The sequence below is a fragment of the Ursus arctos genome, unplaced genomic scaffold (genome assembly GCF_023065955.2).
Source record: "Ursus arctos isolate Adak ecotype North America unplaced genomic scaffold, UrsArc2.0 scaffold_34, whole genome shotgun sequence".
NCBI lineage: Eukaryota > Metazoa > Chordata > Mammalia > Carnivora > Ursidae > Ursus > Ursus arctos.
Window position 1 is genome coordinate 24,422,963 of NW_026623030.1, and position 17,551 is coordinate 24,440,513.

The 17,551-nt window shown below is 40.1% G+C and overlaps 1 protein-coding gene across 13 annotated transcripts in view; it reads right to left on the reverse strand.

Moving 5' to 3' along the window:
* Positions 1-1,624: 1,624 nt before the first annotated feature.
* CLIP1 (CAP-Gly domain containing linker protein 1) overlaps positions 1,625-17,551 on the reverse strand; it is a 117,045-nt gene continuing 101,118 nt past the window's right edge. For all 13 annotated transcript variants that reach the window (XM_057305934.1, XM_026514812.4, XM_057305932.1 and 10 more), the window contains 6 exons: positions 12,470-12,522; positions 6,453-6,570; positions 6,222-6,372; positions 5,579-5,628; positions 3,547-3,671; positions 1,625-3,259 (listed from right to left, as the gene is read on the reverse strand). In XM_057305934.1, coding sequence (XP_057161917.1) covers positions 3,034-3,259; positions 3,547-3,671; positions 5,579-5,628; positions 6,222-6,372; positions 6,453-6,570; positions 12,470-12,522 — 723 coding nt within the window. In that variant the 3' untranslated portion in view covers positions 1,625-3,033. The remainder of the gene's footprint in view (positions 3,260-3,546; positions 3,672-5,578; positions 5,629-6,221; positions 6,373-6,452; positions 6,571-12,469; positions 12,523-17,551) is intronic.

Here is a 17,551-nt window from a genome sequence, read left to right on the forward strand (position 1 = left end):
GAACTGCGTGAGAGACGGGCACTGGACCCTACTCGTTCTTCTTAGCAGCAAGCATACCCACTAATGGAAATCTTTTATAGCAATCAGAAAGCCCTTCTCCTTGCTTAGTTCGTAGGCTAAAATTTACAAAAAAGGACAGCGGCTGAGGGAGCCTGTCATGTGACGTCACTGTTTCGCTCTTCCTGGTAAACTTTCACTACATGGTATTTTACACAAATACTATCCCACGTGGAATCCAATTCCCACTGCATCAAGTAAAATTCATATGTTACCTTGTAAGTTGTGATGATCAAAAAGATGGAATTTACGTCATGTTTCATATTAAAAACTTAGAAGGGTGCCCGAAACTTAATTGCTTAATAACTGTCGTTTTAGGTGGGTATGTGCGTTTCAATACTTCGAGGGTGGAAATTGACTATTTGGGATGTAAAAGAGGCTTGAAAATGTTGGGTCTTCGAGTGGATGGCTCCTTTCAATCCTTTATATACTCTTTTTATTATGAAGAAAGGGCTCACTAAACAACTACCACGAAGTAAGCAGAGAGAATTTGGGGATGATGCAGAAAAGCAATCCGTCAATCATACGTATATACACACTTGTACTCTCAATTCCGTGATTCCACCAAAACCATTTAGATTTTAAAATAACTTGTTTCCACTCATGCAGACTGCTCCTTGCCCTTTTTCTCAATCCAGTTTTCACAGTGGTTCTCAACCTGTATCACAAATTCTTGTCACATGTGCAGGCTTTTTACGCAACTGAAAATGTATATTATTTTGGCACCATCTGTGAGAATACATGTTGAGCTCAGCAAGGCTTGTCACGAACTGTTAAATAAAGCCACAACTTAAGAGGTGAAATGCCCAGGGCTAGTGAAATCCCAAACATGCGTGAGTATAAATGAGCAAGACCAGGATGATAAGCTATCCTCCTCAGACAGGATCGGGATGCTAGAAGAGGATCAACATAGGTGGTTAACTTGTATAGATACCCAATGTTTGGAAACATTGTTATACTGCCCTATAAATATTGCAGACCTTAGAGTTCTCTTTCTTTTTAGTTTTTATGGATATAATTGACACATTGTCACATTGTATTGGTTTCAGGTGTACAACATGATTTGACCTAAGTATAAATTGCAAAATGATTACCACAGTAAGTTTATAGTTTGAGTCTTTTAATCCTGTAGGACTAGTGTCAGGGTATTATTTAGGTAAAAGTAACGTTCTTGTTCAACTAATAACTCTGCTTTGGAAATATCGACCTGTTGGGGAGTCTGTAATCATAAAACAAATGTTTGGTTCAGTAATCATTTTGCTGAACATCCCAGCAACTTTCAGAGTTTCTTTCCAAAACTTCATGGATGGGTAGTTGGTGTTACCTGGTGCCATTTATGTTTGTGTCAGGTAGTACAGTGTGATACAGCATGGATGATACGCTTAGTATTTCCTTTATGTTAAGTGGGTCATAGGATGCTTTGAGATGGGAGACACATTGATTTCTTAAAAGCTGTTCATCAACAAGACTGCAGTAGAAATTTCTATTTGGATATATAGTGCTTGCTCATTTAAAGAAAAAACATTATGACAAATAAACCTGAGAATAATATCAGTTTACTACCAACTGGCAAAAAAGAAGAACCATTTATTAAAGTAGATACAGAACACTTGTTTGCTCAAATTTTAATACTGCTTTACATTTTGTTTGTGAAACACTTCCTATTATGTTTATAACCAAAAATTTCAACCATTACAGGTTTTTCACTTGTCAGACACACATCTGATAATCTTGAAGGGAAAAATACATCAAAGGCATATATACAATTATAGAAGTTCTTATTATACATGGAGCATGGAAGATACATTTATTACTTTTTACATATCCTAGAAGACATTCAAATGAAGATAATAGATTCAAACTGGTTGATAAACTTCTGATGGTTGAGGTCCTTCATTTTATTTTTTGTGATAAGAAAATCCAAAATTATTAACGTTGAATTTCTCATCGTACATTCATCTAAAAACACAGTAAAAAAACTTGTAAAGGTTGTAGATTGGTTAATTTAGGTGTTTTATAGTGGCTTATTATCTAGTTAATTGACTGCTGGGGATATCTGCTGAAGAAACAAATTTGTAGAAGATTCTCCCAGTTATTTATATCTGATAAAGAAACAAAATGAGAACAGAAAAAATAGTTGCAAAGCCATGTGATGTTATATTCTGGCCTAGTCCATCACGTCTTGATGTGTTTTCTTTTTCATAAAGGTAAAAAATCTGAAAAGAAAGACATTGTGTTTTTTCCCAAAATATAGATTTTTAAAAAATATATACATATAATATATAGAAGCTGAAATAATCAAAACCAACAAAGAAAACACCACAGCAGAGTGAGTAGGTGCAGCATAGAGATTATCAAATGTCCCCACAGCAGTTCGGGGCTTCCCCCTCCCTTTACCTCTTTCATGATTTCATAATCACACCTAAGTATTATCAAGCCTGAAATAAAGGCACTACTGACATCAGGTAGTGCAAAGAGCTCAGATACTTCTTTAAGAATAAAATACTTTAAATGAGTAGATGAAAATGCAAAATGGCACATTTTCCCAACTCATTCCAGTGTCAAAGCTTAACCAAAACATCTAAATATACAAACGCAGCCTGGAAAAATTTTAGTGCAAATATGAAAAGTAACAGCATAATTTAAAGTTACTTAAATAAGGTATTGTGAGGGTAGGGATTGTTCTAGGAGATTTTCCTCGAGACAGTAAATGTAATGGCATCTGGTGCAATGTCTTGTTAGAACTTTTAAAAATCAAGAAGACAAAATTAGAGGTGAAAATTCACCTACTATTTATTATTTTAAATTATAAGGGGAAACTAAAAGGGTGATTTATTGAAGCTCAAAATATTTTCTTAAATTTGTTGATGGGGTCAAAAATAACGTGAGTTCTCCGGAAGTCTGCACACACGATGCTGGTGTTCCGTCGCCTACATGCTAGTGCGTCTGATGAGCCCGGCACGGCTGGGGGTCCCATCAGAATGTCTCGTCGTCATTGCAGTGGGTGGCCCAGTGCCCGAACACCTCACAGATTTCACAGTACGGGCGCTCCTCGCTCCGACTGCCGTGGTGTGTGGAGTGGGGAGGGTCCTCCGACGCCTGCGCCTGGGTGGGGCAGTCCTCTGTGTCGTGGAGGTCAAAGCAGTCACATATGTCACAGAAGAGGCGAGGTTTCTTCTTGGACTGTTTCTCCTGGTCGTCACTAGAAATGTTAACATGTATAATCAGAAACTCATCTCTATCAGATGAAATTCAAGAGGCAGTATCACTCTCAAAGAACAAAAACTAATCAAGCACTAACTATGGCTAAGTCTGGGAGCCTCAAGTATACGTTCTACAGTCCACATTTTAAATTTTCACACTGAACCATTTATAGTGTTATATCACTCTTGCCAGATTTATGGAAATCGATTTATGGGCAAGGCAATTGTTTCTTCCTTTATTTAGGCGGAACAAAGGTTCTGATCAGTATTGCTTAATATAAAATACCTGTCGTAACTGTTTAAGTCATCACCATTCCCATTAAGGGCTGCTTCTGACATCATCTCCACCTTCATCTTGAGGTCTTGATTCTTCCTCTGAAGGTCCACGATTACCGAATTTAGGAAATCAATCTGATTTGTCCGGGAAAAAAAAAACACAAATGTATAAAATGTCTAAATGTATGCTTGGAGTATCAAAAACGTCATGAAAGTATACTTTCACACTATGGCTGCAAAATGTGCTGGGCATCACAGGAGGGGCAAATAGTGGCCATTACGGAGCCCACGTTTAAATGTTTTATATGTACACACAAACCTATACAAAACTCTACAAAAAGCATAACCAGTTAATTGGTTAAGCTCTAGAACAAATCGAGAACTTTTATGCTTTGTAGATCTGAACAAGTTCATGGAAATTCCCCTCCGACCGCCGCTTAACATCTACTGACTGGTCAGAGTGGGACAGTCAATACATGTTATCTTCAGAGGAAATGAAGGTGTTTCAAAGAGAAGGCTCAAGCTCCCTTTCAGCTGAGGAGACAGTGGCACATGGCGACAGGGCAGTGTTCAGGTACCACACGTACAAGGAGCACCTGTGCTAAGATTCACTGAGCAGTGGGACAATGAGGTGACCATCAGGAGGAGACATTCCTGTCCTAACGTCTCCTTTCAAACCAAGGGCACTTCAATTTAAAAACAAAATGTTTTTTCCCTCTTATATAATATATAATAAAAAGGTCCAACTTCTCTATCCACTGAATAAATCCTACTTTATAATACTAAAAATGATATATTTCACTTTTTAAAGAAGTATTTGGCCTTATTCTCCTGCCAGCGCAAGTTCTGAAACAAAGTTAGCAAGCACTAGCTTCAGGAATCTCTGCAGGGGACCCCTTCCAACACTGAAGGGAGGTGTACATTTTCTAAGACTTTATCCTGTTAGGAGCTACACTGCAGGAAGAAGAAAAAGCCATAAAATGGATGTAAGTATAGTGGGAAACCACACACACACGCACCCCACCCTCCCCCACACACGAGCACATATTAGGAAACATAAAACAAACCATTTGCTGATTGGAAGACAGTGTTGGCAGCGGCAGATGAAACAGAAGCAGAGAGAGGAAAGGGGAGAAGAAAAAACGGTTAATTGAGTCTACGCTTCTCAGACGCACAGACTAAGCAGACAACACTATCCAAGGTGAGTTAGTACATCTGTTGAACCCTTTCATGTCTTTCGAAGGAGATGTTGGATAACTAAAACTGCAAACTCACTAAATCTCTCTTTATTTAAACGTGATGGTTTGTGTACCTTTGAGTTTTGAACAGAATATAACCAAACTGTACTTTTAAAGTTGAAGATGGACATTAGTTGTTTATGTGCAATTATATTTCCAAATACAGAACAGTTGGCCTCCATATAATCCCATTTTTAGAACTAAGGCTGTTTTGATAATTTTGGCTTTAGGGAAACAGTTTTCAAGAACTCTGACTTTTTAAGGTCAAGAGGAGCAAGGAATCTTTTGACAGAGCAATTCTACTTCTAGGAATCTGTCCTAAAGAAATACTAGTACATCTGCAAAATGATAGATGTTCAAGATAATTCATTATAGCATTGTTCCTAATACACCTGAAAGATCAGAAACATCCCAAAGGTCATATCAACTGACAAGGAACTGATTAAATCACAGAACATCCACATAAGGGAATACTATACGGCTACTAAAAAGATGAGATATGCCGCCATTTGTGTCAAAAAGGAGAGGAAAAGACAACTAGTTTTGGTTTTTATATACAGGTTTTTAAACCTCAGAAGGATTTTTTAGAAAGGTACCAATAAGAATGATTACCTGTTTGATGGCTTGGGAACTGAGCAGACGAGAGACGGTGTGTGGAGGGAGATTTTCTACTGTATGCATTATTAATATTATTTATTGTTTAGACCATATGAACATATTGCCTCTTCAAAAGGTTAAATGATCTTTTAAAACAGTGAGTAAGCCAAGCAAAAAAAAAAAAAAAAAAAAAAAAAGGAATATTACCTGACTCTCCTGGGCTCTTTCATCCTCTTCTGCCTGAGTATCAGTATTACCTTAATTAAAAAAAAAATGGACAGGGATTCACAAAACTTGCCATCTTTTTTCCTGGGTTACTGCAACCAATAGGCCAGCGTCAGACACATATTTTCACGTGGAATTCCCAAATGTGTTCTCTGGGAACAGTGCATGGGTTCCTGTCCGGCATCTGGGGCCCTGAGGGACGTACACACACACTGGCCCTCCCCCGCTCATGTGCTCCCTCGGGGCTGGCCCACTGCTGCGGAGAATGCCCGTCACACCCACCTGGAACTCCAAGCAGCAAAGCCAGCTATCACTTGCTCACAAAGGGACCTCTGCTCCCCGGGATGGCGGTGCGCTTTCAGAGCCCACAGCTGCTACTGGGAGGGCAGCTGTCACTTAAGTCTCCTACTGCTGCCAAGACTCCAGAAGGGGGCATACCAGCACAGCCCTGTGCAGAGGACCTGGGTCATGACTGGCCCTTATCTGATTCGGTGGTGGGAGAGCCAAAGGCAGGTGGGCCAGTCGGGCAGCACAACAGCTGCCTTCCAGGGACATCTCACTAACAATAGCTCCTCTGCAGGGAACGGCGGTGTTAGAAAGAAGCACCACGGGGCCATCACTATACCTGAGGAGCTGCCGAGCTGCCTCCTGTTTTCTTTGAGTTGAAGCTCCAAGTTCTTTACCTGGAGTTCAAGCTTCGCCTTATCAGACTCCAGAGACTGAACGACCGAATGCAAGGACTTGGCGGAGGCGCTCTCTCCCCTGAGCACTGTGACCTGAAACGCAGCGGGTTAGCTTAGGCTCGAGGTTGCAACAGAAGGAGGCAGCGGGAACGTCCCCTCAGATGGTACTCTACCTCATTTCTCAGTTTTTCCAGCTCTGCATCCTTTTCGGTGAGTAAGGCACTAGTAATACTGATGGATTTCTGCAAGGAAGCTTTTTCTTCATCTGCGTCTTTTATTAACTTGGATTCTCTAAAAGACCAAAGAGTTAAAAAAAAAAATTCCAGAAATCAACCGAGAGAGTGGTGAACATACAACAGCCCTAGAACGAACACGCAATTAACTTGAGTTAACGTAAAGAAAAAAGTATCACGGGGAAGTTTTAAAGGGGGCTAAGGCTATTATGCTTGCAAAATTTTATGTGAAATGTTACTCACTGTGAGGGAGAACAAGTTTACCTATGCATAGACATGCCAGACTCTGCATATCATTGTATCCATTTGAATTTAAAGAAACAAGTTAATAACTTTGGAAGAGGAAGAATTAACAAAACAAAACAAGACTGTAACCCCCAAAGAATTCTTTTAAAATCTACAACCCGCCCAACTGAATTCTGTTACTTCTTGAATAAATTATTACCAAGCAATAACAACAATTAAAATACGCACATGCAAAGCGAGTATACACGGATGTCATGCAGAGCAGTTTTATGCTGGAGGTATCGATTGGTTCTCACTAATTTCAGTAACTTTTAGCAACTTTCGAGAATGTGTTTTTGAGATCTCGTGGGCCAAAACAGTAGCAAAGGTTATTACTACTATTCACACTGAAGGATTATGACTTTTCATCCATAGTATCTGGAAAGGACATTACGTTGCTCAAAGAAATTAAAGGTAATGACATAAAGACTGGAACAGAAATGTTAAAATGGATTTCCAGGTGTAGAACGAAAGTATGGGGCGGGGGGGGGGGGTGTCTAGAGGGAGGACATCAGAGCGCTTGGTTTATGTTATCAGCCTGACTCAGCATTTGGTTGTCAGCAGAGGGAGTGGAACCAGGCTTTAATGAGAGGGAAACATTTATCCCAGAGTCAAGGGCGGAAAAAGGAAGGGGAAGATGAAGGGAAGACAGGGACGGAGGGCAAAGACACAATAGATACAACCCAGAAGGGCAGGCTACTGTGTGTTTATGTGTGTGTGTATTTATATTTTTGTTGTAAAAATTATATGCACTCAAAAGTGCCACGGTCATGAAAGACGAGGAAAGACTGAGGAACTGTCACAGACTGAAGGACCCTGCAGAGGCATGACCACTAAATGCAAGGTGGTTTCCTAGGCTGAATCCCAGAAGAGGAAAAAGACATTAATGGGAAAACTGGGGAAATCAGAATAAAGTCTAGAGTCTAGCTAAGCAAACTGCACCAACGTTGTTTTCTCAGTTTTGAGAAATGTACCAAGGAGTGTACGATGGGCTTATCAGGGGACACAGGGTGAAGGGTACGTTCTGCCTCTGCTATAAATCTAAAACTCTTCTGTAAATCTAAAAATTTAAAATAAAAAGGTTTTAAAAATCACATGAAGTGTGAAACAAGAGGGAAAAAGTCCTTGTATCACAAAAATATTTTGGGAAAAACACGACTGGAAAAAAAAACCGTCCTAGCTAGCCTCAGACCATCCAACCTACGACACTGCATTAATGTAGGTGGTCATCAGTGAGAGTTCGAAACTTCAACAACATGCAGCCAGACTGCTCCCGGTCCTAGAAGAAGGAACTGAGTGAATGCGGAGCAGGTCATGGTTCAGTCTGTTTTAGAACCGACTGGAAGAATTGGAAACTGAGGCCCAGGTTAGAAATGGCAGAATGTATGTCTGGTTAGTGAGACCCAAGATATCCGGCACACGAATTACAGAATTCTCATGATTTATGGTAAATTGAAATTCTACACAAAGATGAAAATATAAGTGTTGTATTTATCTCGTTGTGTGGCTTACACTTACACTCCAGAAGGATAAGTAGTAAGAAAAGAAACTGAGACTTACAGAAATTTCTTGAATTCAACACCCAAGCATGATATGAACACTGGAGAGGGGGGTGGGTATTGGTGCTGTGAAATCACTAAGTGAACAACACCCTGCTAAGAAATAGGATCTTGTTTAGGTTAAAACAAAGCAAAGATTTTAATGGAAGGAATAGACAGGCACTTCTTCCACCTAGAAAGTAAATATCTGATGTTATCTGAAGTTATCAAAAAAAATCCGGGGCTCCTTAAGTTTCAATTAAACTTATTTGGTAGTTTATTCTATTGTAAAAATATTTCAAGAGTTTCACTTGTTATAAACCCAAGTCAAATTTGAAAAATGTAGTTTTACCAGGATTTGGGGGTTACTGAACAGAGTTAAGTTCTTCCATAATCAGAACTAGAATTAGGCAGCCAAAATCTTGTAGGGTCTTTGTGTCAGGGAGGGAGAGAGACACCACCAGCTGGCAGAAGGGAAAAGGTACGGGAACCTTTGCTTAACACATACACACAAACCCCTGAGGGAGGCTGCTTTCTAAGGAAGATGGCAAGCAGAACGTTTCTTGTGCAGGTTATCGAAAGACACATGGTTAAGAAAGGGATCTGCCTCGTGATTTATATATCAAATGACAGGACAAATAGCCTCTGTGGCATATTTCATTGCTGGTTTCCTAGGCTATTTCTAAGCCCTAATCCCACTGTGCAAACCAAGAGGGACTAATTTAAACCACTTATGCCAACATTACAGATATCTGAGTCACAAACCACACTGCCGGGGGCGGGGGGCCCTGTTACCTGGAAGCCATGCTGGCCAGAGTGATTTGGTGTTACCGAAAGTATCAAGAAGGGAAGATAAACATGATATGAAAGAACAGCCATGGGGGCCAGAAATCTTTCCCCTAAGGGGAACATATTACCCAGATTCTTTCCTTACTACTTACTTAAGAAATAAATTCTAGTAATGAAGCAAATACCTTAAAGTGTTACTGGGCAAGCTTTAGAAATGCAAGATAACAAGAACCAAATATTAGAAACATGAAGAGAAATGCAGGTACAGTAAGGAGAGCTAAATTTGCGCTGAAGTTCTTTGCTGTATATAGGTAGAAAAACGGCGTGTGTGTGGTGTGTGGTGTGTGTGTACTGCTGAGAATATTTTACAAAACAAAAGCAAGACACAGAGGGACAAAGGCAGCCAAAAATATATACAACATTTGTTTTACTAAAAATATATGAAATTTATTTATTATAACGTGGATAGACTTTCTTTAGTCTTACCATTAAAGACACACAGATAGAGCAAAGGAAGCAGGAGTAGGGAAGGGAAAAGAGAGGGTGAAATGAGCATTGGTAAGTAGCGCAGGCTCGAGACAGTCAGACAGTCAGCAACCCACAGTGAGCTTAATGAGCTGAAGAAGCACAGGACCGCTTCAGACTCGGTATCGTAGACGGTATCGCCAACCAGTTTCCATTCCTGACATTGATCCTGCATTGACACTAACCGCATTAATTCTGACTCCAGAGTCCACGTCTGAGATTTGGGCTCTCAAGTCCCTGCAGTGACACCACAAAGCCTAGAGAAGGGAGGGAAGCCAAACATGCTCCCAAATCTGCTGTAGGCTTCAGTGGACGGAGGAGGCCGCTTCTCTACTTCCGTCAGGCAGAGCAATTCAAGGATGGCTCTGCTCTGCCAGGTTTCTTGGAGCCCGTTTTAAAAGAGGTCTGCCTAACTTGGAAACCAGTTTCCAAAATAATGATTACATGCTAAAGTTAGGAGAAAAACCTTTACTACATGTTGCTTGCAATTCAATGTTCAGATACCAAAAGACTGTAGCAAATACAGGACAATGCTACCACTGAATAGTAAGTAGTTTGTGCCTAGAGGTCAGGAATAAGTTCTGCACTTCAGTATAATCACCTTGTGAACGACACAATTAGATACTACTGTGACTGTGTTCAGTTATCACTTCTCAATGAAACTCTTGACTAAGATCTCAGTTCTTGCATGAACAACTACATTGCAAATACCTTTATGATTTAAGTAGTTTCCAGCCTTTTAAATTAAGAGCATAACAAATCCTTCTCAGTACACGATGCTCAATTTACTGAACTATCACACGCACAGACCTACATATGAATCCATCATCAAACTGGCTTTTAGAGGGCATTGAAGGGCCCAAATTATTAGCTAAAGTATATTTGCATTCAGATTTCAGACATAATGTTCCATGAGGACTAAACTGACAAAATAACAGTGCTAAGTAGGAGAAGCTAGGTTTTTAAAATTTTCACTTTCAGAAAAAATAACCACCTCTATCTGCATTTATTGACATAGAGTCATTTTCAGGAGACGGTCTCCTAAACTTATCCAGGGCTTAAAATGGGAGCAAAGTTGGTGAAATAAGAAGTGGCCTCAACAAGCACCCAAACTTGTTCCATCTTTTTAAGTCGAGAAAAAAGTCACACGCCTGATCACATTTTCAAAGGCATGTAATTTAAAGTCACATGGTAAAGACTAAGAAAACATAACAGCTTTACTCTAAAAAAAAAAAATATTTAAGAGTAATAATAAATAAATGTACAGTGAGAAAAGAGCCCGCATCATAAAAATCTGAAGCCCTCGGTCTTAGGCCTGCATCTAAGTTCTTGGCCAAGTTGCCTAACATTCTGGGCTTTTCGTTTCATTCATCCTTTGTAAATGCAAGCCCCACCATTTATTTCACTGGGTCGTTCTGAGATGAAGTTTGTGAATTATGAATACAAAGGGATAATGCCAGTACTTGCTTAATTACACCAGCCCATTTTCATATGCTCTCTGACCAGAATGACACAGGAATAAACCCTATTAACTTTTTCACACCCCCCTGATAACTGCATAGGGAGGTTCTCTTTAGAGAAACAGAGCCTTATCTACGTAAAATCAAATAACCGGAGCCCCCCCGCCCTGCCGCCACCGCACGCCCCCACACCCCGGGCAGAGCTGTGGCTGTCTGCACACAGGTGCCGGGGAAGGCATGGCAGACCAGTCACCACAGCTCATGGCCGCCTGGAGGACAGCTGGCTGGACTGGGGTGGGGGCGCTGATGAAACGTGCGCGGGTTCTGGTGTGAAACTTGACAGAAGAACGAATGTAAGTATTTCTTAATTTAAAAAAGAAAGGAGGAAAGGCACCCCTGGACCGAGGCCTAACGTCCTTTGGAATGCAGCTTGTGGATCCCACTATCTTTGTGGGCTGAATAGAGCCTCAGTTCCTAGGCAACCGCCATGTTGGCGGGAGGAAACGCTGCCAGGGTAAAACACGCAAGTCAGCGGTGAGGGGAACTTCCTCCGCCCTGACAAGAAAGAATAAAATACTGTGCAACAGCAGGGATGAATTCTTGATTAAGACATTCTTAAGGAGTTATTTTAAGTTTCGTTTTCATTAAGAAAAAAAAAAGTGTGTCCCCAGTGCGCTGCCCATCTCCTCAGTACCGCACAGGCTGCGGTCGTCAGCAAGGGCACACGCCGTCTGCTTGGCGTGCAGCGCAAGGCGCAGAACTTCTCTAGACACAAACTGCACATTTAAAAGAGCAGAGACTGTCAGGATATAGAAGCATCAGGCTTCTCAACGGTTATTTCTCTGGGCCGGTTCATCCTTACTCAAAAGTGCTGGAAGGTTTCCATTTCAGTATCATTTGATTACCATGAGAGAATAACAATAACAACGCTCTTTTTTTGAAAAATAGAAACATTCAAGTTGACGCTAGCACATTATTATTGAAAAGTTAAAATTTTTATATAATGCAATCAGTATTTATATGCCGATCAATTACTCTGTGCAAAACTACAGCATTTTTAGCTCCTGAAAATGAGGACGTAACAGCAGTATAACGAGACAATCTGATCTTTGAACACTTCTGAATAAATGCAACTGAAGGCGGCTTAAAAGTTAACCTATTCTTTGTCTTGGTAATTAATACTGTAACTTTTGCAAATACATTTTCATCACTTATCAATCACGAGCACCAAACTACCACAATCCAATTTTCTGAATATAAGAAGGTGGCATGTTTTCCACAAGTCACCGTAGGCATCATGTTCTGACATTTTCCTAATTAAACACATACACGCAACAGTAAACACAAAAAGAAAGCCTACCTCTTTTTCATTTCTAACAACTGATTATTGAGCACAGATCTCTCCTCTTCTAGCTGGAAAAAAACACACACAAAAAAGTTCAGTTCGTTACAGAAGTCCACAGACAGACCTAGTTCTCATTCCACGTGTCCCATTCCCAGGCTCCGGGGCAGCTAAAGCCATGGGCCTTCCTCACTGGCAATGAAAGAAAGAGCAGAGCATCATGTACAGTTGTTAATTTACAAATCATTTGTGACCCGAATGACTCCCCTTCCTCAGTACAGGCTGTATGTTCAACATTCAATAAATGTTTCATTCATTTCTTAAATGAATGAGTGAAAGCTTCACTGTTAACATTCTGGCTCCTTCACTGTAGTCACACAGATCAAGGGTCGCTAACTCATGGGGGGTTAGGAACAAGCTGTTTACTCCACATGGGCCTCATTTCATGCCTTCCACATTCCAGGCATTGGTTTCTCACCTATAAAACAAGAAAGTTAGAAGAGAATTTCCAGTGGCCCTTTAGTTCTAAAATTCTATTATTCTATGAAGGATGAAAAACAAAAGATTCAGTTAGTTAATCCTGGGAGAGAAGACTCACCCCCCACCCCCTGATCTGTACTACACAGAGTTTACTATATTGAAACAGCAATTTCAACTCACAGTTAATAAAACTAAGGGGTGAGGGGCTGGGTGACTCAGTCGGTTAAGCGTCTGACTTCGGCTCAGGGTTTTGGGATGGAGTCCATGTTGTTGGGCTCCCTGCTCAGTGGGAAGCCTGCTTCTCCCTCTTTTGCTCCCCCTGCTTGTGTTTTCTCCACCAACCCACCTCAAGTAAATAAATAAATAAAAATCTTAAAAAAAAAAAAAAAAAAAAAAAAAAAAACCTAAGGGGTGAGATACACTCCTTTGTGTGTTTTTTTGGTTGTTTTTTTCCTAAATCAAAGGATAACACCAAAGACTATGGAATGGTTTCTAACAGCCCAGAATTCATTATTCATTCATTCATTCATTGATTCATTCATTCATTCATTTTTTTCTTTTCTGGTTGTTCATTCTAGAATTATTTTTTTTTTTTGATGTAGTGTTCCATGATTCATTATTTGCATATAACACCCAGTGCACCATGAAATATGGGCCCTCCTTAATACCCATCACTGGCCTATCCCAGTCTGCTACCCCCTCCCCTCTGAAGCCCTCAGTTTGTTTCCCAGAGTCCACAGTCTCTCATGGTTCATTCCCCCTTCTGTTTACCCCCCGTTCATTCTTCCCTTCCTTCTCCTACCAATCTTCCTGCTATTTCTTATGTTCCATAAATGAGTGAAACCATATGATAATTGTCTTTCTCTGCTTGACTTACTTCACTTAGCATATCTCCTCCAGTCCCATCCATGTTGCTGCAAATGTTGGGTAATCGTTCTTTCTGATGGCTGAGTAATATTCCATTGTATATATGGACCACATCTTAATCCAGTCATCTGTTGAAGGGCATCTCGGCTCCTTCCACAATTTAGCTATTGTGGACAATGCTGCTATGAACATTGGGGTGCATATGGCCTTTCTCTTCACTACATCTGTATCTTTGGGGTAAATACCCAGTAGCCAACAGCCCAGAATTTAAGCTACTAGCTCACTGTATACAGCTATGGTCTTATTTCCGATTTTGTATCAATTATGCATATGCTTTGCTATGAGGTCGTCATACCTTTAAAGTTCTTAAATATACATAAACGTGTGTTTTGAACATAAAATTATATTTAGCACAAAATCTATTGATAAAACATTCAGTTTTTTCAATGTAAACTCTGCTTCCCTCGTCCACTAAAGATGTATGTTTTTGCTGCATGAGTAATTCACAAAAAATATTTAGAAATTTTTAAAGAGTGAAAAGAAGGAAAAAGGGTGGGAGACAAACCTTAAAAACTAAAATAAGAGGGAGAACATCTGGAGAGTGGGATGTGGAGGGGCTTTTTTTTTTCTTTACGCCCTTTTATACAGTTTATATTTATTTTTTAAACAAGGAAGCTGTTTTATAATTAAAAGTAGGTACTGAGAAGTACCTACAATGAAGATAAATGGATAAAGGCAGATGATTCACAACAGAGAAAATACAAATTATTAATAAACATGGAAAAAAATCATCTAACACTTTAAAGAATAAGTATGCAGAGATTCTCCCTTTCTTGGAGGGTGCTTTGTGCCTGAATTTCCACGAAACAGAAATGTGGAATACTTATGCTATGGATTTCTTTACAGGAAACATTTTTTCCTTCTTCTGCTCCAGGACCCAATCCAGGTTGACAAGCTCAGTTAGTAGCTATATTTCTTTAATCTAATTCCTCACTGTTCCCTAATTTTTTGTGACCTTGACATTTTTGAGGCACACAGGCCAACAAACACAATATCAGTTTGGATTCATCAGACCACGCACTTTTTGGCAGGAACACCACAGGGCTGATCTGTGTCATCCTCAATGGGGACCAAGGGGCACACGGTGCTGTTTTTTGGTGAGGGGAACTTTGATCATTTGGTTGAGGAAGCATCTTCCATGCTTCTCCATCATAAAAGTATTATTTTTTTCTTTGTAATTAATATGTATTTTGTGAAGAGATACTTCGAAAATGTGCAAGCATCCTGCTCCTCAGCAAAATGTCAACCCATTTCTTTTAGCACCAACTGGTGATTCTTCTCTAAATAAAGTACTACCATCATGGTTACTCAATGGTGATTCCCTAATTCCATCATTTCACCTATTTATTAGTTGTCATTTCACCATAAGAAAGGGTCTTCGTCTTTCCTCCATTCATTTATTTATATCTATCTGTTTCCATGATATATCATGGTTTCTAAGGTTATTCAATAGGCTATGCTCCATCACTAATCAATATTTCTTTTGATGTTCAAATTATCTCAGATTTGGCCAGTGGGAACCCCTTTAACATGATTATGATATGCATCTGACTAATCTCCAGTACTCTTTAAGCACTTCCTTGCTTCCTGGTATACAAGATATTCCAGGCTCATCTTGTACTCTCTCTGCCCCAGCCCTGGAATCAGCCATTTCTCTATGAATCTTTTAAATGCAGAAGTACATTTAGGGGCACCTGGGTAGCGCAGTCGTTAAGCGTCTGCCTTCGGCTCAGGGCGTGATCCCGGCCTTCCGGGATCGAGTCCCACATCGGGCTCCTCCGCTGGGAGCCTGTGTCTTCCTCTCCCACTCCCCCTGCTGTGTTCCCTCTCTCGCTGGCTGTCTCTCTGTCACATAAATAAATAAAATCTTTAAAAAAAAAAAAAAAGAAGTACACTTAAACCCAAAATCTAGGTGCTAAGTGTATTCACTCATATTGGAGTGTTGTTGGTTCTAAGCCCTGTCAGTGGACTTGATCAAAATTTAAAACTGCTGGTCTTCAAAAGATACTGTTAAGAAAGTATAAAGACAAGCCACAGACTCGGAAAACACTTGCAAAACACAACCTGATAAAGAACCTGTATCCAGAACTTACTAACAACACTCACAACTCAATACTATGCAAACAACCAAATTTAAAAATGGGCAAAAGAGGGGCACCTGGGTGGCACAGTCAGTTGAGTGTCTGACTCTTGGTTTCAGCTTGGGTCATGATCTCGGGGTCCTGGGATCGAGCCCTGCATCACGCTCCACGTTCAGCGTGGAGTCAGCTTGGGACTCTCTCTCTTGCTGCCCCTCCCCCCCCAACGCTCTCTCTCCAATAAATCTTTTTTTTTTTAAAATGGACAAAAGATCTGAATAGACACTTGACCAAAGAAGAGATTAAAACGCCAATAAGGACATGAAAAGATGCTCAACATCATTAGTCAACAGGGAAATGCAAATGAGAACATTTGAAGTACTTGTGTTACAATTTCTAGTTTCATTCCATTGTGGTCAGAAAACATACTTCACATGATTTCAATCCTTTTAAATTCATTGAGGGGCGCCTGGGTGGTGCAGTCATTAAGCGTCTGCCTTCGGCTCAGGGCGTGATCCCGGCGTTATGGGATCAAGCCCCACATCAGGCTCCTCCACTGGGAGCCTGCTTCTTCCTCTCCCACTCCCCCTGCTTGTGTTCCCTCTCTCGCTGGCTGTCTCTATCTCTGTCAAATAAATAAAGAAAATCTTTAAAAACAAATAAATAAATTCATTGAGACTATTTTATGGTCTGTCCTGGAGAATGTTCCATTGTGCACCTGAGAAGAATATGTGTTCTGCTCCCGCTGGGTGGAGTGCTCTACAGATGACTGTTAGGTCTAGCGGATTCGTAGTGTTGTTCAAGTCTTTATCTCCTGTTGATCTTTTCTCTAATTGTTCTATTAGTGAGCTAGAGTATTGAAGTTTGAAGTGTCTAACTATTATTGTTGAATTGTCTATTTCTTCCTTTAATTATATTTTTAGGGTTTTAAAGATTTTTATTTTGTTAGTTGAGAGCGAGCAAGTGAAAGAGAATACAACCAGGGGGAGGGGCAACGGGAGAGGGAGAAGCAGGCTTCCCCTTGAGAAGGGAGCCTGACACAAGAGTGGATCCCAGGACCCCAGGATCACAACCCGAGCCGAAGGCAGATGCCTAACTGACTGAGCCGCCCAGGCGTCCTATTTCTTCCTTTAATTCTATCCATTTTTGCTTTGCATATTTTGGAGCTCTATTATTAGGTGCATATATATTTATAATTGTTATATTTTCTTAATTTTTTATCATTATAAAATGTCTTTCTCTGTCTCTAGTAACAATTTTTGTCTTAAAAGCCTATTTGGTCTGATATTAGTATAGCCATTCCAACTTGCTTTTGGTTACTGTTGGCAGGGAATATCTTACTCCATCTTTTTACTGTGAAACCATTTGTGTCTTTGAATCTAAGCTGTGCCTCTTACAAATAGCATATAGTTAGATCATTATTTAAAAAATTCATTCTGCCAACCTCTGCCAACACTCTTTTAATCAGTGTTTAATCCATTCTCATTTAATGTTATTATGGGTAAATTACAAACTTTTTTCAATTAATTAATCCTACGTTTTAGAGAGTTTTAGGTTCATAGCAAAACTGAACAGAAAGCACAGACATTTCTCAGACACTCCCTGTCCCCACACA